Source organism: Mixophyes fleayi, chromosome 2 (assembly GCF_038048845.1).
Source record: "Mixophyes fleayi isolate aMixFle1 chromosome 2, aMixFle1.hap1, whole genome shotgun sequence".
Taxonomy (NCBI): domain Eukaryota; kingdom Metazoa; phylum Chordata; class Amphibia; order Anura; family Limnodynastidae; genus Mixophyes; species Mixophyes fleayi.
In genome coordinates this window covers 327793654-327814102 of record NC_134403.1, presented here as the reverse complement: position 1 = coordinate 327814102, position 20449 = coordinate 327793654, and the positions used below count along the sequence as shown (strand labels likewise).

Sequence of the window (20449 nt, the reverse complement as noted above, 5' to 3'; positions counted from 1 at the left end):
ATACAATTAATGTATGAATGAATGGACACTGACGATTAAAGTAACATTAGTGTAAAAGTATTAATAGTATACAGTATATGTTGAACAAGGTGAAACCGTTCTTTCCGCACCAGTAACGTTGTGCCCATATTAACAATAATGGCTAGCAATAATAGCTAATATTATTAGTAGTAGTGGTAGTGACCAACAACAATAATAATAATTCTAATATGATGCAAATAATATACTTATAATACAATTAAATAATGATATAAATAAATAGTACTACAAATAATGTATGGATGAATGGACACTGACGATTATGAGTAACACTAGTGTAAAAATATTAATAAATACAGTATACACTAAACAAGATGAAGCCTTTCCTTCTGCACCAGTAATAGGATGCCTTCACCAGCAGGAGCAGCAGCAGCATCTACCCAAGTACGTCACATTTTTCATAGGCAGGAAACTCTGGAGGACCCTGCTCATTAGAGAGCTTACATTCTAAAGGGAAGAGGGCACAGCTGAAACAAGAGGAGCAAGTGTGGCTCAGAGTGAAAATTTGGATAGTTGTGAGGGTGCATTAGTGTGAATAGTGTTATCGAGGATAAGGTCACCTCTAAAAAAGAGATGGGTCTTCAAAGAGCATCTAAAAATTTGAAGGCTGTGGGAAAGTCTGATTGAGCGTTGTAGGGAATTCAATAAGTGGGGAACAGCACTGGAGAAGTCTTGAAGGCTGGAGTCAGAGATGGTTATCAGAGACGAGACAAGGCGCAGGTCAGAGGTAATACCGCTGACAACCTGTTTGAAAAACTAAGGGATGTCATTGTAACATGGCTTATCCTGCTTGGACTCTCCTGAGGATATGTGATTTCTGATAACGCCACCAATATTGTTAGAGCATTACAGCGGGGGGAATTCCATCACATTCCCTGTTTTGCTCACACAATCAACTTGGTGGTACAGAACTTTTAAAAACTGACAATGACATGCAGGCGATGCTGTCTGTGTCCCGAAATATTTAGGGTCATTTTCGGGATTCTGCAACAGCATGTAGGAGAATGCAGCAGCGGCAAGAAGAATAGAATTTAGGGAGAATGTATTTTAGCCAGCGCAGTGGAGAATTCTTTCCGTGTTGTGCAAGGTGCTGAAACCACTTAAAGTAGTCACCTGTGCAGACACTGTTAGCTTGAGTCAAGTGAATCCCCTAATTAGACTTTTTGAAAAGAAGCTAGAGAAGTTGAAGGAGGAAATGAATCAAAGCAATTCCGCTAATTATGTTGGACTTGTAGATTAAGTACTTTATTCGCTTCGCCAGGATCCAAGAGTTATCAACATCATTACATCATTACATTTTGGCAACTGTGCTTGATCCTACGTTTAAGAGCCATGTCTTTTCTTTCTTTCTTTCCAACTGACCCAGATCTCAAGAGATGCAATGAGCTCCTGGTCAGCAAGCTCAAGCGCAAGTGGTACATGACACAATGATGTCTCCTCCTTCAGTTTCTCTGGAAATTTATGCTAGGAAAGAACTTAGCTTTCCCAAGACACCCAGTGGTGATGCAGATGAGTCTGCACAACATTTTGACATTTCGTCTGGTGTAAAAGAATTGCCCAAAAATCATGACAGCTTTTCCGTAAAATGAATTACAAACTCCATGTGAAAGGCCATTGCCGGCAATTACATCAAAGTACACAGACTTCTGTGATGTTGGATTCCAGCGGGGATTAATTAGTATTATTTGAGTAAGATGTACACACTGATGAGGGTGAATATGATGACGGTGTCGATTGCAGGTGCTTAGATCTAGCTGAGAGAAAGGAGCTAGCTGATGCTGGTATGCTTGGTAATATTTTGGGTAGAATAGTATGTTGGCAATTTTATGGTTTTATACAGTAAACTTACACCTTTATTAGAGAGATATTTTTTTCTTTAAAAAGGTACAAGCTTTTTATTTATATTTTTGTTTCCTAGACTTAAAACCACTATGTACTTGAACATATACTTTAGCACATGAGGTAGAGGGATTGGTATCATCATGACTGAGACTGGAGAGAGACAAGAACAATGCCACCCCTCCTGTTTCTGTATGAGCTATGGCACAGTGGAATGTCACTGGAGACTTTTAAGAACACTGACAGCCATATTATTACAATTTTTGTTTCAGCACTGAACCCTGCCACCTCTCCTGTTTCTGAGTGACCTGTGGTACAGTAAAATGTAACTGCAGATCTAGACCAAGACTGCCAGCCCTATTATTTCTATTTCAGCAATGACAATTAGCAATGGAGCTCTCCTCTTTGTGTGTTACCTATAAAACACAGTGCAATGTGAATGCAGATTTACACCAAGCCTGCCAGCCCTAGTATTTGTATTTCAGCAATGACAATTAGCAATGGAGCTCTCCACTTTGTGTGTTACCTATATTACACTGTACATTATGGGACTGCAGATTTAGAAGACCAAGCTTGCTAGATATTAATTATTTCTATTTCAGCAATGACAATTAGCAATAGAGTTCTCCTGAATTTCACTGTAGACTTTGAAGAACACTGCTACCCCCTCCTCTTTCTATTCTACCTATGTTGCTGCCCAACTGCTCTACAGACTGCCAAGAACTGTGCTACCCCTTCTGTGTCCCTCTGTGAAATGGCGCTGGATCGCTGTGGAGGGCGGTATTTATAGAATCCAAAACTCGCTTGAGCCGAGATCCGACGACGTAACAATGACGTTTTGCCTCGTTTTCAATTCCGAGGGCGTACTCGGATCTGCTAAGTTCAAGTGTGTTCAGTTCTCGGGGAACCAAGCCTGAGCATCTCTACTCAAAACACTCTTCCATGCTGCTTTTGCCCCTCATACACTCTGTCATGCTGTCTGTGCTCCCCCTTCACAGTCTACCATGCTGCCTTTGCTCTCCCTTCACTCTCTGCCATGCTGCCTTTGCTCCCCCTTCACACTCTACCATGCTGCCTTTGCTCCTCCTTCACTCTCTGCCATGCTGCCTTTGCTCCCCCTTCACAGTCTACCATGCTGCCTTTGCTCCTCCTTCACTCTCTGCCATGCTGCCTTTGCTCCCCCTTCACAGTCTACCATGCTGCCTTTGCTCCTCCTTCACTCTCTGCCATGCTGCCTTTGCTCTCCCTTCACTCTCTGCCATGCTGCCTTTGCTCCTCCTTCACTCTCTGCCATGCTGCCTTTGCTCCCCCTTCACACTCTGCCATGCTGCCTTTGCTCCTCCTTCACTCTCTGCCATGCTGCCTTTGCTCCCGCTTCACACTCTGCCATGCTGTCTGTGCTCCCCCTTCACAGTCTACCATGCTGCCTTTGCTCTCCCTTCACTCTCTGCCATGCTGCCTTTGCTCCTCCTTCACTCTCTGCCATGCTGCCTTTGCTCTCCCTTCACTCTCTGCCATGCTGCCTTTGCTCCTCCTTCACTCTCTGCCATGCTGCCTTTGCTCCCCCTTCACACTCTGCCATGCTGCCTTTGCTCCCCCTTCACACTCTGCCATGCTGCCTTTGCTCCCCCTTCACTCTCTGCCATGCTGTCTGTGCTCCCCCTTCACACTCTGCCATGCTGCCTTTGCTCCCCCTTCACTCTCTGCCATGCTGCCTTTGCTCCCCCTTCACACTCTGCCATGCTGTCTGTGCTCGCCCTTCACACCCTGCCATGCTGCCTTTGCTCCCCCTTCACACTCTGCCATGCTGCCTTTGCTCCCCCTTCATTCTCTGCCATGCTGTCTGTGCTCCCCCTTCACACTCTGCCATGCTGTCTGTGCTCCCCCTTCACACTCTGCCATGCTGTCTGTGCTCCCCCTTCACACTCTGCCATGCTGTCTGTGCTCCCCCTTCACACTCTGCCATGCTGCCTTTGCTTCCTCTACACACTCTGCCATGCTGTCTGTGCTTCCCCTTCACACTCTGCCATGCTGTCTGTGCTCCCCCTTCACACTCTGCCATGCTGTCTGTGCTCTCCCTTCACACTCTGCCATGCTGTCTGTGCTCCCCCTTCACACTCTGCCATGCTGCCTTTGCTCCCCCTTCACACTCTGCCATGCTGTCTGTGCTCCCCCTTCACACTCTGCCATGCTGCCTTTGCTCTCCCTTCACACTCTGCCATGCTGTCTGTGCTCCCCCTTCACACTCTGCCATGCTGTCTGTGCTCCCCCTTCACACTCTGCCATGCTGTCTGTGCTCCCCCTTCACACTCTGCCATGCTGTCTGTGCTCCCCCTTCACACTCTGCCATGCTGTCTGTGCTCTCCCTTCACACTCTGCCATGCTGTCTGTGCTCCCCCTTCACACTCTGCCATGCTGCCTTTGCTCCCCCTTCACACTCTGCCATGCTGTCTGTGCTCCCCCTTCACACTCTGCCATGCTGTCTGTGCTCCCCCTTCACACTCTGCCATGCTGTCTGTGCTCTCCCTTCACACTCTGCCATGCTGTCTGTGCTCCCCCTTCACACTCTGCCATGCTGCCTTTGCTCCCCCTTCACACTCTGCCATGCTGTCTGTGCTCCCCCTTCACACTCTGCCATGCTGTCTGTGCTCCCCCTCCACACTCTGCCATGCTGCCTTTGCTCTCCCTTCACACTCTGCCATGCTGTCTGTGCTCCCCCTTCACACTCTGCCATGCTGTCTGTGCTCCCCCTTCACACTCTGCCATGCTGTCTGTGCTCCCCCTCCACACTCTGCCATGCTGCCTTTGCTCTCCCTTCACACTCTGCCATGCTGTCTGTGCTCCCCCTTCACACTCTGCCATGCTGTCTGTGCTCCCCCTTCACACTCTGCCATGCTGTCTGTGCTCTCCCTTCACACTCTGCCGTGCTGTCTGTGCTCCCCCTTCACACTCTGCCATGCTGTCTGTGCTCCCCCTTCACACTCTGCCATGCTGTCTGTGCTCCCCCCTTGCTTCCGTTCCTTCACTTATGTTTTCTATCGGCTTCTTTCTTCTCTTTTCTTCTCTTCTTGCTTGCCGACTCCTCTCTGCGCCGCTCCTCACTGAACGTCGGGCATGATGACGTCACTTCCCACATTCAGTGCGGACGGAGCAGGGAGGAGGAGTGCTGACGCCGTGGACAGGTGAATGTTTTTTGTTTTTTTTCAAGGACCCTGCTCTCCCCACCAACGAAGATGGTGGACTCAGTCTGTAATCACCAGTTCACTGAACCGGTCACTACCGGTCATCATCGGTAGTCACCGGTCTGGCAAACTGGGGAGAACCGGCTGAATTCCACCACTGGCCTCACTCCATATATAAGTACAAACACCTGCATCAGTGACTCCAGAATGATGTTGTCTCTCACTAGCTCTAAAACATAGAGTCTGAGCACCAGGGGTCAGAGGAGTATGTGCTGAATTCCTCCCATCAGGGCTCAGTAGACATCAAATGGTAAGTGCAGGGGTGGCGTGGTGCTCGAAATCGGCCCCACTGCAAAATTCTGTAATTGCGTTGTGATGGGGGCAGGGCACAAAATGATATGATTCTCTGTCAATCGTCATTGAGGCGTCCGTCCCACCCACTTCACTAGGAAGTGTGGGGATCCTGTAGAAAGTCCTGCTCCCCCAGGGGTTCAGGAGAACTACCCGAAATTCAATTCAATTCCAGGAGACTAGGCATGTATGGCACATGCTCCTCTGACCCCCGGTACTCAGCCTTTAGGTGATTGAGTCTGTCAATAGAGAGACAGAACAGCAGGAAGGCACACCTACTGCTCTGTCAGTATACGCACCTACTGCTCTGTCAGTATACACACCTACTGCTCTGTCAGTATACGCACCTACTGCTCTGTCAGTATACACACCTACTGCTCTGTCAGTATACGCACCTACTGCTCTGTCAGTATACGCACCTACTGCTCTGTCAGTATACGCACCTACTGCTCTGTCAGTATACGCACCTACTGCTCTGTCAGTATACGCACCTACTGCTCTGTCAGTATACGCACCTACTGCTCTGTCAGTATACGCACCTACTGCTCTGTCAGTATACGCACCTACTGCTCTGTCAGTATACGCACCTACTGCTCTGTCAGTATACGCACCTACTGCTCTGTCAGTATACGCACCTACTGCTCTGTCAGTATACGCACCTACTGCTCTGTCAGTATACGCACCTACTGCTCTGTCAGTATACGCACCTACTGCTCTGTCAGTATACGCACCTACTGCTGTGTCAGTATACGCACCTACTGCTGTGTCAGTATACGCACCTACTGCTCTGTCAGTATACGCACCTACTGCTCTGTCAGTATACGCACCTACTGCTCTGTCAGTATACGCACCTACTGCTCTGTCAGTATACGCACCTACTGCTCTGTCAGTATACGCACCTACTGCTCTGTCAGTATACGCACCTACTGCTCTGTCAGTATACGCACCTACTGCTCTGTCAGTATACGCACCTACTGCTCTGTCAGTATACGCACCTACTGCTCTGTCAGTATACGCACCTACTGCTGTGTCAGTATACGCACCTACTGCTGTGTCAGTATACGCACCTACTGCTCTGTCAGTACAGTCGCCGTTAACCCTTCAGGTGCCTGCACAGCTGCACTATTTCCCCCTCCTCCCAAGCGGAATCTGGGACCCTTTTAGTTTAAAGAAAAAAAAAAACGGCCTGATGGCGGTGGCTGGCGACCCCACTGGGCTTTAGACAACCGCTTGCTTTCTGCTACTGTCTGTCAACTGCTTCTTGACTGCATTTCAATGTGTTTATAATGAGCTTCCCTTCATTTGGATGGATGTAAGTATTCAACTGCAGTGATGTGCATCAAGCGCACTGAAATGGAACAGGAAGCATTCAAAATAATGCAACACATGTAAAAGCGTAAATATTTATGGTCTCATTTGGTACAATGATTTTTATTTTCACATCCATTCACAGGTACATTCACATTCAATTAACTTGCATAACAAATTCATACTAAACACAGAACTCTAAAGCCTGTGTGTAGCTTAACACTTTAATATAAAGTAGTGTATACTATTACATTCATTTACCTTCAGTCTTTCAATAATTACTATCTTCAGTAATAATATATCTCCAGTAATGGATGAGTTAAAGCCATTATTCCAGGTTGAAGGTGACCTGAAGGGCACTACTTGTCTCAGACAGTGGGGGAGGATGTACAGAGCACTGTGTCACACACACCATCTATTTGATGGCTGGCTGAAGGTAATTTCAAGGTGCTGTAGCAGATCAACAATATATTAACTGATCAACTTGTTTTGTATTAATGATATATATTGGCTGTTTGAACTGTGTGTTGCAAAAAATATAAAAGTACTTTCTTGACAGCAAATATTTTGTAGAGATTCAGTTGTTGATGCTAAGAGCTCATCCACGCAAGAGTTTCCTCAAGCTGCAATCACAGCGGTAGTAGCACGTAGATATATATGCCGAGCCATCTATTCCTATACTGCCCATATGAATATCAATTAAATACGAACCTTGTAGGTTACCACAAGATTATTATATCAGAGGATCTCTATGCTATTTCAGCAGCGGCTTCCTCTAGTTGCATCCTGTTTGAAAAACAGCTAAAGAAAATGTTTTTGTGAACAAACATCAGTTTTGTTAATTCTATTTCTCCTTCTGTCTTAATGATTTCTCACTTTTTACCATGCTGCAAACCAATCAGCTATGTTTTAAGGTGTTTGACTAGGGGCTGAGCACATTATTGTATTCACTCATCGTCTTCAGCAGGATATTCTCCAATGTTGGAATGTTCACAGCAAAATTATTTTAGGGGATGAGTGTGCTGATCATGGGGAAGGCAATGACCTGTCCTCTCATGTGCAACTGAAGGCAACGCTGCATGTCCCAAGGGCAGAGTGACGGATAGATGGTGTACTCCATTGGCTGTTGGGGGGCAACGGCGGCGGTGAACAATAGACTCATCCCCTCCCTGTGGATCTATCTGAAGCTGTGCGGCGGCCTTGGAAGGTAAGCTCAGCGGTCGCTGCACAATATTACTCAATGTGTTTCATCTCAGTGGCACCCACCAGAGCCTGGCACCCTAGGCAGCTGCCTAACGGTAGCGCCGGGCCTCTATGCACATGACATGTACACTTGAATCGGCATGCTGATCGAGACTTTCACTAAAATCGTTAAAGATATCACATCGGGGCAAATTTTCTGTAGTGTGTACCTAGCTTTACTCATTGTATTGCTGCATTCCAATCTGTAAAATAGAACGATCAAGGAAACAACTATAACACAACCAGTAATAACATGGAATCTTTTTAATCTATGTCACTTTCAGGGGCCTATTCACTAGTTATTTGTCCAGGTGGCAAGGGTGGAAAAATGATGGACTATTATAGAGTTAACCCAAGCAAGCCATGGCTTCCGTGTCTCAAAAGTGTCTCTTGAAATTCTATGGTATAATTATGCCCTTGCTAGATTGCTATATATTCTATTATATATTGGTTGGAAGATTAAAAATATAAATTTAAAAGTGTTATGGGGTGACCTGTATACTTTTAGAGATTTACCTTATGAATGGTGGATGGCACTAAAATATAAACAAGAGGTGACATATTTCTTGAGTACTGCCAAGAGTCCTGATGCCCTATAAATCAGCACTGTGAAACCAATTTTGCCCTTATATGAGAACGCTGGAAAGCCAGTCATAATATAGATAACACATTATTATTTATAACCTATTCAGAATTGCATTTGTCTTGAAAGCATTGTTTTCACATAAATTACAGTAGGTCAAAACACAGATGTGGTTATATATATCACAATATGCATAATCCCTAAACTATCTAGAATTTGAAACCAGAGAAAATATCTCTTAACATAGAAGCTTAATACCATAGTGGTAAACCAGCTGAATTATTAATGCACGCATTATATGCAGTACACTATATTTAGCAGACCTGCTTTCATCATTTCATGGGGGACCACGTGATTGAACATCAAAGCTGGATGTGCAGCCGGTATACAGAGGTCTGACGTCAGCGAGCTCCAGTGGAGACTAATGCATAGTGACGTCACTCCCAATCAGCGCGCAGGGGCGTGGTCACGGCCGGGTATTAGTTCTCCGGAGTCACGTAGCTCTGCAGCAGAATCTCTGTACACCATCATATTATAGAGCAGTACAGGATACAGGTGAGTGACAGCTCAGCTCATACGGGGCGTTAGGGCGCAGGACAGGTGGGTTATCATAGCATGATGCTGGCGTAGGAGGAGATTAGGGCTACTATGCTAGATTTAGATAATTGCTAATGAAGATTAATTGCAATTAAACTAGCTGTGAACATTATAGCTGTTATAAAACACCACACATGTAAAAGGTGCATGCTGTTTTATTTGCATGTGGCTTTGGGTAAGCCCTGAAGTCTTTTTCAGCTGCTTTTGTAATGTATACATGTATTGTACAAGAAAATGTGTCCCTCACATACTAGGCAGTCTAGAAATGCCTAATGGCTGCTACATAACGTCTTTGTTTTAAATCGGTGGGATTGGGTGTGTAAATGAGGGCATATTTGCACTTGTATTGATGTGACAACACCTGATTAGGATGGGGGCTTCTGATTAGGAATACCTGCTGCCCATCTGTAATATGTGTGATCCTCATAGCAAAACTCATTTCAATCACTCGTTTAGGCATTTTTGCTTCCTCTAAGCCAGGCATAATAACCCTATATCATAATCTGGGTTGTTGGCTTCAGTTGAAGGGTGTGTACCTAGCTAAGGATGGCTGCAGTGTTAAGACTTGCACTAACTTGAATTTGTGAAATACTGATTTGATGGTATTGCCATACAATTTTTTTATCTCTCCCCATTGTTTGTACAACTTGTTGCAGTAGGCCTTATGTGATATTTGTATCTCTTAATTGTGCCAATCCTCCTTATTTTTTTCCTGCGTCACCCTCCACTCAGACCGGAGCTTCACTGTTACAACAGTAAGAAATGGGGAATTGGGTTTTCTCATCTGTTGCCAGTTCTAATGAATGTACTTGAATAGTCTGTTCCCTCTCACACTTTCCCTCCAGTGCTGTGTTGTAATCCATAGTGTATTTAGGAAAACATCCTGACATTGTGCAGCTTGTTGTTCTGCATCATCAACATTTATTTATATAGCGCCAGCAAATTCTGTAGCGCTTTAATGCATCCTGTCTTTTGCATGAGTTATTGATCCTGAGAATTTCCTGGACAGTGGTGTCTGGTCACCTTGGTGTTCTTGCTGTGACCTTTTTTTCTGGATTAACCCCTATTTTTTTAATCTTTTTTATTTATTTTTGTGGTTTGTTCCTGAGGGATACATTTATCATTTGTGAGATTGGGAAGGGAAAGGACACCACAAGGTTATGTGATGAGCGAATGGAGACTCTGTCCTTCAATGTGTTGGATGATGTACATTTCCTCTGGGGACTCTTATTTTGAAGCAGATGGTTACACACTAGAGGATAGCTTATTTCTGTTAGAAGGCTTCTGGCTGCTATGGTGACCTATTATCTGTCAGCACAGCGGCCATTTTATCTGCTGAGAAGCTAACAAACACCGAATGCTACAGGGACTTGATATTGCAATATATGTAATGAATATGCATGACTTGAATATCTTCTGTATATTATTTTTTTATTTATAAGGTGACAGTTTGCAGTGCTACTTATGACATATACAGTAGTATAGTATACAATGAACACTGCAAAAATCCGTAACACATTATATAAGACATAAAATATAAAAAAAAGACCTGACATCTTCTAATTAATTATACACAGCTAACGTGGTAATGCAGATCAGGTTCTTTATGGGACAGTGATTGATGGTAATGTTCAAAGTGAAGTAGGCTCAAGAAAACAGGGCTAGGAGAAGCTCATAGGGTGATGCAATAGTAGAACACAAGGAAGAGAGGGCCCTGCTCCTGAGAACTAGGGGCCTGATTCATTAAGGATCTTAAATGAAGAGGTATCTTATTTCAGTCTCCTGGACAAAACCATGTTATAATGCAAGGGGTGCAAATTAGTTTTCTGTTTTGCACATAAGTTAAATAATGACTTTTTTCATGTAGCACACAAATATCAACTTTAAATGTCAGTGTACAAATAAGCTACCAAGTATTTGTGTGCTACATGAAAAAACAATCAGTATTTAACTTATGTGCAAAACAGAAAACTAATTTGCACCCCTTGCATTGTAACATGGTTTTGTCCAGGAGACTGAAATAAGATACCTCTTCATTTAAGATCCTTAATGAATCAGGCTCTAGCTTATTAAGGGGAGGGGAAGACACGAACAGGGTGACATTGGGTGGGGGGAGTGGAGGTGATGGCAGAGGCCAATGAGTTTGGAGGGCTGATGGGCTTGAATAAAGGAAAGAGTTGTAAGGGCACAGCCTTGGCAAGTAATGAGACTAACATGATATGGTGTGGGAGCTTGTCACACAGGTGGGGTGGAGGCGGGAGTGGGAAGAGGTAATCGGTGTGGTAGCAAGGCGTTGATCATTCGGTGGCAGAGCAGAGGGGGTTGTAAGATATATGGATGAAGATGAGGTTGGAGATATAAGGGGGCTTGGTTAAAAGTGAAGCAGTGTAATATGATTTTCATGACCTAAAGTGAAAATATAATCATGTGATACTGCATTTATAGATGTGTTTTTGCCAAATTTGCACTCTTGCGAACAAAATAAAGTCCGCATAGAGGTGATCTTTAAATAGAAGATGATTGTAAGGTTGTGACATATTTGCTACATTATGGAGGTGGCAGGATTTGGAGAGGGACTGAATGTGCGGTTTGAAGTCTCGAAATAGCGAATTTTCTTGGCTGCTGCTAATTATGCTTCTTTGCCCACTAACAATGACATGATTGTTTTTAGTTATGGGTTCCATTCCAAGCGGCCCATATGCATAACTGGCAACTGTTCCTGGGAGACTCTGAGGATGCTGATGCCTTGCTTGGCGTTGTCACAGAGATTTATTAGAATCTAATCTCTTTACCACTCTCCAAGGCTGCAATCCCTGCACAGTTAAAGCATATTAATGTTGATTAAGGTAAAGCAGTCTGAAGGTGTCTGCGGTGACCCAGAGTACACAGGTGTTAGTACTTACCTAGGTGTCGTCTTTGTTCTAGATCAGAGGTGTCCAAACACAGTCCACAAGAGCTACCAGCAGGTCATGTTTTCAGGATTTTTGTCTGTAGAAACAGGTAGGATAATTACAGACCCAGACAAATAGATTAACTCGCCTGTGTATGATCAAAAATATCCTGAAAACATTAACTATTGGTAGCCCTTGAGGACTGAGTTTGGACACCTCTGCTTCAAAAACTGTGCAGCTTCATCTAGAACAAATTTATTTTTTGATCATTGGCTATCGGAACCAAAACCAAATAACTACCTTGTATGTTTTATTACTTTTGTTTTTTGTTTTTTAAAAATCTGCTTTTTCCCAAAGCCTACAAAATGACCCACCAATACCCAGCGCTCAGTGCAGACCAGAAGAAGGAGTTGGCAGATATAGCACAGCGGATTGTATGCAGTGGAAAGGGTATTCTGGCAGCTGATGAATCTGTGGGTGAGTGACCGACATGGTGGTAAATGACTTGTAGCGGAAAAAAAACAAAGCAATTGGGAATTAGTATTGTAACTTGAATCACATGCTATTGAGCAGGACAGTGTCCTGTAGTAGGGAGAGCTTCATCTCAAGCTGTGGCAATGGCTGTTTAGTTGTTTTATAATACATTCTTCACTCATTACGTTATAACAGTCACTGTCTCGAGTAAAGATATATGCATTCGATTGTGTTTTGTGCTGACATTCCCTGTTATGTACAGGCAAACACAGGTATAAGGTTAATTTGCTCTGTGTATAATGCTATATAAATCTTATCCTAGGGAGCATGGCCAAACGTCTGAATGGTATTGGAGTAGAGAACACAGAGGAGAACAGACGTCTGTACAGACAGATCCTTTTCAGTGGTGATGAACGTATGCAGACATGTATTGGTGGTGTCATCTTCTTCCATGAGACAATGTACCAGCAGGGGGACTGTGGCACCAACTTTGTCCAGATGATTAAAGATAAAGACATTGTTGTCGGAATCAAGGTGAGGAAATACCCAAATTGTCAGCCAGAAACCACTTGGGGGGTTTTTTTTTTTTGTGTTCCCTTTAACTATAGGGTAGTGTTCTTGAAAAATATACAATTCAAGTTGCTGTCTTTATTTGGAAGTCCTGCGTGCACATGTCCATTATTTGTCATTACACGGTAGCTGGGTTACACTCTGAATATTTCTATTAACTTGTCCAAATAACTCTGACCAAAACGGTGACCCGTGGTCAATTTCTTATCAGATTTTAACATGTGTAACGGCAGTGGAGTAAAATCTGGTGGGCTACAAGCGTGGCCAAACTAAGATTTACTAAAACCTGTAAAAAAAAAAAAAAAGTGGCGATGTTGCCCATAGCTAGAATCTGATTGGAGGCTCTCGTTTTCTAGAATGTACTAGACTATTTAAAAATAAAAATGGTTTGGGCTTTGTGACTGTCACTTCACTTTTCTAAAATGATTACTGCACATAAGTGGAATAGATGATGACCTTCACCCAACCTTCTAATTCCAGCAAGAAGTCTATTATTAGAGCTCTTGGTAGCAGTAGACTAGATAAGAAACAGCGTTGAATGCTGCTGAACTGGAATATTCGAAATAACTAGACAGCAACTGTATTTTAGACAAACTACTTATTAATATTGTGGTAATCCTTATTATTCAGCATTCATGTGAATAAGCAATGTTGAAACCGTATTGATTTCTTTCTTGCTAGGTGGATAAAGGTGTCGTACCTCTTGCAGGTACAGACGGAGAAACCACAACTCAAGGTAGGGAGTATGAGTAACTCCTAGCAGAGTTATGGAAAGACTCTTATCTTAAGTACCCTTCACAGAATGGGGTGTGTGCCAGTACATCATCTGAATGACTATTGGGCACACTTAAGACAATGTGAACAAAAATACAGGATTTGGATGACAAATTAACTTTGTTCACTGGCTTCTAAATTGAACTGCATATTGATCATTTCAAAGGCAAAAACTTATAACTGGAAATAGGAAATAAAGGGGGATCAGTGGATGATAACTTTTAACACTTACACATTCGGTAACTTTAAAGCAGTAACAGCTAAAACTAGACTCCTCTTAGAAAGCCATCTGTTATAGTGGTGACCTGAAGACATTCTAATGTACTTTTGTGCAGAGCATATGTCTGGTGGTGAGTGATGGGGATGTTATAAATGGGGCACTTTAATGAAGAAGAATCTAACAATTTGAGATTAAAATCACAGGGAAGGGAAAATAATTGTTTGGATGCAACCGTTGTGTTTAAGCAACAGCTATTGTGACCTAAACCATATTCAATCCTATCAATCACTACCGGTAGTATCTTTAGTGACATCTTGATCTTATGAATATTTGGTTAGGCCAGAAAATGGCAATAGGTCTCAACACCAACTAGACCAATCCCCGCCACACACGTATGCACGCGCATCTTATCCTAAACAGCCCCTTAATCTTTCAGATGTACATTGGAGTCAATGTTCGTTTTTGTTTTTTTAATGGAATTTCTATAGGTATATGTAGAGTAATGCATGGTTGATGGCATGACAGCATGTATCATTCAGTTATGAAGAGGGGTAGGAAGGATGCCTCTGTACACTGTTCCATAGTATGTTGGTAATCTGGTCCTGTTTGTAGGTTTGGATGGATTGTCAGAGCGCTGTGCTCAATACAAGAAAGATGGTGCTGACTTTGCAAAGTGGAGATCTGTACTAAAGATTAGTGAGCACACCCCCTCTCCCCTGGCTATCATGGAAAATGCCAATGTACTTGCTCGCTATGCCAGCATCTGTCAGCAGGTAAATAGTCCATTGTGCAAACCGGTTTGAGGTTGTGTGAAAATGTTATTTTGGATGTGACTGTGTACTTTGGAGAAACCTGTTCACATAACTTTACTAACCGTCTCTTACAGAATGGTATTGTGCCTATTGTGGAGCCAGAGATCCTTCCTGATGGAGACCATGACCTAAAACGCTGCCAGTATGTCACCGAGAAGGTATGTAATCTTCTTGGATACCCCTCCCTATCATCCTCCATTAAAAAGGATTAATGGCCAATGAAGTTATGATCTGATATGTTTACAAACTGTAATATTATCAGTATTATATTACAACCATCATGTGAATGTAACATGCTACTTAGACAGTAGAGTGGCTATGTAAACTTAATGGGTTGTATGTAAGTTGTGATCCATAGGATGGCTATTGAACACACAAAATGATAGATTTAGACATAATATTTCATGTACTGCTGAACATTTGGTTAAAAAATAGTCTAGGCTCCAATGGAATTGGCCACTGAGTTATTGAAATGCTCTGCATAATTTACTGCGGGTGGTAGTCCTGATAAATAACTGCACAACACATACTCCCTTTACAGCCATTTATAAGCGAATGAAAGGTGACTTTTCTGTATGTCCCCTTCAGGTTCTTGCTGCTGTATACAAGGCTCTAAGTGATCATCACGTATACCTGGAGGGCACGCTACTGAAACCTAACATGGTAACTGCTGGTCATGCTTGCCCCAAAAAATATACTTCTGGGGAAATCGCAATGGCAACTGTAACTGCCCTTCGTCGAACTGTACCCCCTGCAGTCCCAGGTAAAGTCTTTTCATTATTCTGCTGTGCCCTGTATCAATGCTAGGATTTGTAGAATAATTAACCTGTGAGCAATACGGATATTGTCCTAAGGCAGTGTTTCTCAACTTCAGTCCTCAGGACCCCTAACAGTGCATGTTTTTCAGGTGACAAGGGAAATAATTATACCACTTGTGGATCTGTTAGAATGTCGGTCAGTAATGAATACACCTGTGCTTAAGCAAGGAGATATGGAAAACATGCACTGTTAGGGGTCCTGAGGACTGGAGTTGAGAAACTGTCCTAAGGATTCCCTTTGCATGCAATAAGCTGTACTTGTGTTCTGGATTCCATTCTCTGCAATAGAATGCAACTTTTCTTAATCTAATAAGGGGTTTAAACTTGGCTTCATTAAATGGTAATTGTACAAATCAAATACATTATTTAGGGTTTTGCAATGTACACTTCTGTATGTCTTTGCTAATAAAAAGCTTTGTCTCAAATGCTTTTTTTTAAATCAAACTTTATTAGTTTCAAACTCAATTTGACACATGACTAGAAGGGAACAGCAATGCTCTCCTCTGTGACTTAGGGGAGCCTGCTTAACAGTGGTGTCATTAGTGCCTCTTCTGTGAATGTCTCATTGTTACCACCGCTTCATGCAAGTTCACTTTAATAACCCATTTAGACGTATGTTGATATATAGTAACAATAATTCACCCTTAGTTTAGAAGAGAACGCTGCTTCTGTATTTACCACAAACAAAAGTTTTGTTGTGTTCTTGTGAAGCTCTAAGGGATCTCTCCTAATCAGTTCCTGAGGACCATTACAACTCAATGATTAACTTTATGAATGGGTTTCTCCATGCCACATGTATGAAAAAGCACATTCATGGCTTATATTACATGAAACAATGGGAACAATTGAATGAAAAATTGGATCACTTCTATGAATTCTGTATCGTTAATTAACGGTTTGCTTACTTGATGAGTTTATTTTGGTTTTCCTCCCCAGGAGTTACTTTCCTGTCTGGTGGACAAAGTGAGGAGGAAGCTACTATTAACCTGAATGCAATCAACAACTGTCCCCTGGCAAGACCCTGGGCTCTCACTTTCTCCTATGGGCGTGCCCTGCAAGCCTCTGCTCTGAATGCTTGGCGTGGGAAGAAGGAAAATGAAAGTGCCGCTTCTGAGGCGTTCTTGAAACGGGCAGAGGTAAGGTCTTGTGCAACTTAACCAAAGGAACAAACATCCCTGGCCTTGCAAGAGTCGCCTGCATCACTGTGTACCGAAGTGCTGACTGATGTGTGACAAATATGGCTTTTAATCTATAGTTGGCCACAATTAAAAATTTGCTACAGTTAAAACATGTTTTTTATTTCCCATCTTTCTAGGTCAATGGGCTTGCAGCCTGTGGAAAGTATGAGCACAGTGGCGATGAATCTGGGGCAGTTGGCCAGTCTCTGTATGTTGCCAATCATGCCTACTGAGCTCAGCAATCTAGTGAGCACCGACCTGCAGAACTTCTCCACTCTGCTTTTCGTCCTACAAGCAGCACTTCACGTAGACATCCCCTGCAGCCAAAGCTTGGAAAAGCCACAGCCATCTCCTACCCAGCTTCTCATAACCTTACACTACCAGTATGGACCATCTGCAGCTTGTGCTGTGATGGTGGTGGATCTTGGGTGCAAGGATGGTATCCAGTACATGTCTTGCAGTGTAATGTACTTTAGTCATGTTAACTATTTTCCTACTAGATCTCCTCTTATTTTTAAAGATTTCCTCCTCTAACAGGCCCAATATTTAGAGTAAAAAGAAAAATGTGATATCTCTTTAGAATATGTTATGTAACTTGTAATGGATACATATGACTTCTTATAGTTGAAGATAAGATGTTTCCAGGAACATTTGTATAAATTGCTAGTAGACCAATCTAATATCTGTCACTTGCACAATAACAGGCACTTTCCAAACCCTTTGTCTTGGGTACATTTTCCAGTGACTCATATCCCTGGCACTGTTCTGTGAAAAGTCTTGCACTTTCTGGTACATATAGATTGAGTGGTTGTATGTTACCTATTTCCCTAGCAGGCAATCCATGCTGTACATAACATGGATGGAACGTGGTAGAGCAGAAACTCCCATCAAGAGAAGTTGATTAACTTGCTGCTGTGCATATTGTGAAAATAGTGTTGTCTCTCTGTATGCAACTGATGTACCAAATAGACAAAAATAAACTATAGTGAAATGGGTGGTGTTTAATATTCTTACAAAGACTCTATATGTGAGTGACTGATGGGATGAAGAAACGCGCAAACTTTTTGTAGGAATGCTGCAGAACTGTTTGAGTGTTTTGTAATACTTATTAGTAATGTGGAAAGTGATACGAGTGCCTAATGGGAGTGAGGGTTGGGGGACAAACATGCAGATATACATGACTCTGCCCCCCCCTCCACCCTTTTTGTGAACAGGGGTGAGCACTGCTAGTTACCAGTCATCAATACACTCATAATGCAGATGACAAGGTCCATGTTGCTGTATTTTAATTCTTACCTGTTACCAAAAGGCTTTTCACTGATTTATAGAATCCTTTGGGAAATCTAATGCAGAAAATGTGCAGCTTCATAGTTAAATGAACAATTGTCAGAATACTGTTTGTGGAAGTCTACAACAAGAGCACTCTCATGTGCTGTCTCTTTAGGGTTAAAAAAAACATAAACCGCCAACTTGTTTGTCTCAATTGTTCCCATACAAAGTGTTCTGCTCTCCTACATACAATGTTTTGGAAGGGCAGCCAAAATGCTAATCTGTCACAGATCCAGGCTGTGTCGTGTAAATGTTCTGTTAGTTTTGTACTAAAAACTTCACCTAGCTCATTTATTGGGAGGGAAAGGTTGGGGTTGAATCAAATCACATTATGACTTGGCTACTCATAGCCTTTCATTGATCTCTTGAGAGTTCCTTTAAATAGTGTATATACCTCTAATCCTTGCCTAATAGTGAGCTTTTCATTTTTAAAGCTTGGGTACAAGAACAAATTCTGCCTTGATGGACTGCTATGGCCTTTTCCCAGAACACACATGCATTTGTGATATGTTGTGTATTCTGTTCCTACCACCACCCTTGTAAATATCACAAATCATCCTTTGCAAGAAATCTCCAGACTTACAGTGAAAGAGTAAGTCACGCAGTGTCATGGTACATGTAGCTGGTGTATGATCAGACATAACTTCTAATATCTGAGTTTGCCACTTCAGTGTGGAGATCACAATTATATAACCCATCCTGGGAGAGAACCATGCTGCAGGCCTCAAATATCAACCAAGTTTAATGATTCTGGGTCTGTTGGACCTTATGGTCCTGGTAACATCCTTTTTAATGAAAATTGAATGACATAGCAACCTCTTCCCCGATTTCATGAGACTACGGACTGTATCATAACTTTTTTTTTTGTGAAGGTCCCTGAAAAATTAGTCTTTAGGCCATGAACATTATACACCACTTCTCTTCTCATTACTACTCTTACTTTGAAACTTGACCCTCCTGTCTTGCTTGCCTCTAACCCTGCCGCAGTAGATGTTTTATTAGTCAATGTCCTTATTTCTACTATTTAATGCTAAAAGGGATCATAAACAAGAATTTACAAGAGACAGTCCTATTTTGTCCCTCTCTGTTTTGGAGAATAGGGCAATTTACACCTTTTAATATTTTTAAGGTGTCTTAAGATCTTACAGTGCTGTGCTGGGAATTGTATGTATTGCACTTTCCAAATTACTGTCCCAGAATACAAATATGCAATAATCCGTTCTACTGACTTTCCCAATTTCACATAAACTTCACATAAACAATACTGTCTCCTAAATAAACGTTGTGCTAGAAAATTGGCTTCCTTTTTTCCATGCAAAAATAAATAAATATATAAATGTCCTCCTATAAACATATGGCCATAGTGAATCATAAGGGCAGCTCTCTGCCTGTTTCTTAAATGCCTCAATCCTCCAAGTGGAGTGAAACGTACACATGCTGTATTTCATAATAACTGCCAATATAGTGTAAGTTCTTATCCACCAGCAGATCGGCATATTTGCCTAAACACTGCTGCTGAGTACCAGGACCCCTTCTTTTTGAACGCATAAATCTGGCAAATACCACATTTAACAAAAAAACATCAAACTATGCCTCTATGTGCTATATAAACACCTCAATCCCATGTGGAATGTGGGCTGTTTTGTGCGGAGCTGCACTGGTGTGGTCCATGAACAATAGAAAGGTGTGTAAACAGTCTGTCTGCTGGATGATGCGGGCCCCAAACATCAACCATACTTAAGGACTCCAGCTGTGGCTGAATTCTAACTGAGCTGTCAGATGTTCATGTCTAGTAACATATACTCTCTAAACTGAGTTAAAGCCCACAACCTGATTATTTCATGAGAACCAAAAGTATCAATAGTTTTTTAAAAAAAAAAAAAAAAAAACCTCTGGAAATAAGGCATAATTCTTGTAAGGCCCTTATTCTTTAAACAGATGTAGATCAGGAGAGACATGGGGAATGTCTGAAGAAATTATCATGGGAAAACACCCCCACCCACCCCAAAAAAATTTTTTTAGAATGTGAACACTTCACCTACATATACGCTGGAGAGAAGAGAATGATCTGCATATTTATATAGACCAAAATTATATACAGAAATCTGACACACAATATCTCTGTCTAGCAAAATAATGTAGTAATAACATTTCAAAATGGAGTTATCACCATAGTATGCAGTTTAAAAGCTATTTAGTCCTTGATTACAAACAAGTTAAATATGAGCTTGGTTAATTTAAC

The 20449-nt window shown here is 42.4% G+C and overlaps 1 protein-coding gene across 2 annotated transcripts; it reads left to right on the top strand.

Moving 5' to 3' along the window:
* Positions 1–8983: 8983 nt before the first annotated feature.
* Positions 8984–17883, top strand: ALDOC (aldolase, fructose-bisphosphate C). Of its 2 annotated transcripts, none has more exons than XM_075196806.1 (9): positions 8984–9099; positions 12390–12509; positions 12829–13040; positions 13758–13812; positions 14683–14843; positions 14957–15040; positions 15471–15645; positions 16637–16836; positions 17016–17883. In XM_075196806.1, the coding sequence occupies exons 2-9, from the start codon at positions 12398–12400 to the stop codon at positions 17109–17111; spliced, it is 1095 nt and encodes a 364-aa protein (XP_075052907.1). In that variant the 5' UTR covers positions 8984–9099; positions 12390–12397; the 3' UTR covers positions 17112–17883. The 2 variants fall into 2 exon arrangements, with proteins under 2 accessions (XP_075052907.1, XP_075052906.1); XM_075196805.1 differs by lacking the exon at positions 8984–9099 and adding an exon at positions 9874–9896.
* The last annotated feature ends 2566 nt before the right edge of the window (positions 17884–20449 follow it).

Bases quoted from the DNA above. Each gene is read 5' to 3' on its own strand.
- ALDOC (XM_075196806.1), top strand. From the start codon at position 12,398: ATGACCCACCAATACCCAGCGCTCAGTGCAGACCAGAAGAAGGAGTTG. The intron at 13,041-13,757 runs GTGAGGAAATAC...CTTTCTTGCTAG, and splicing joins ACATTGTTGTCGGAATCAAG to GTGGATAAAGGTGTCGTACC. The intron at 14,844-14,956 runs GTAAATAGTCCA...CGTCTCTTACAG, and splicing joins ATGCCAGCATCTGTCAGCAG to AATGGTATTGTGCCTATTGT.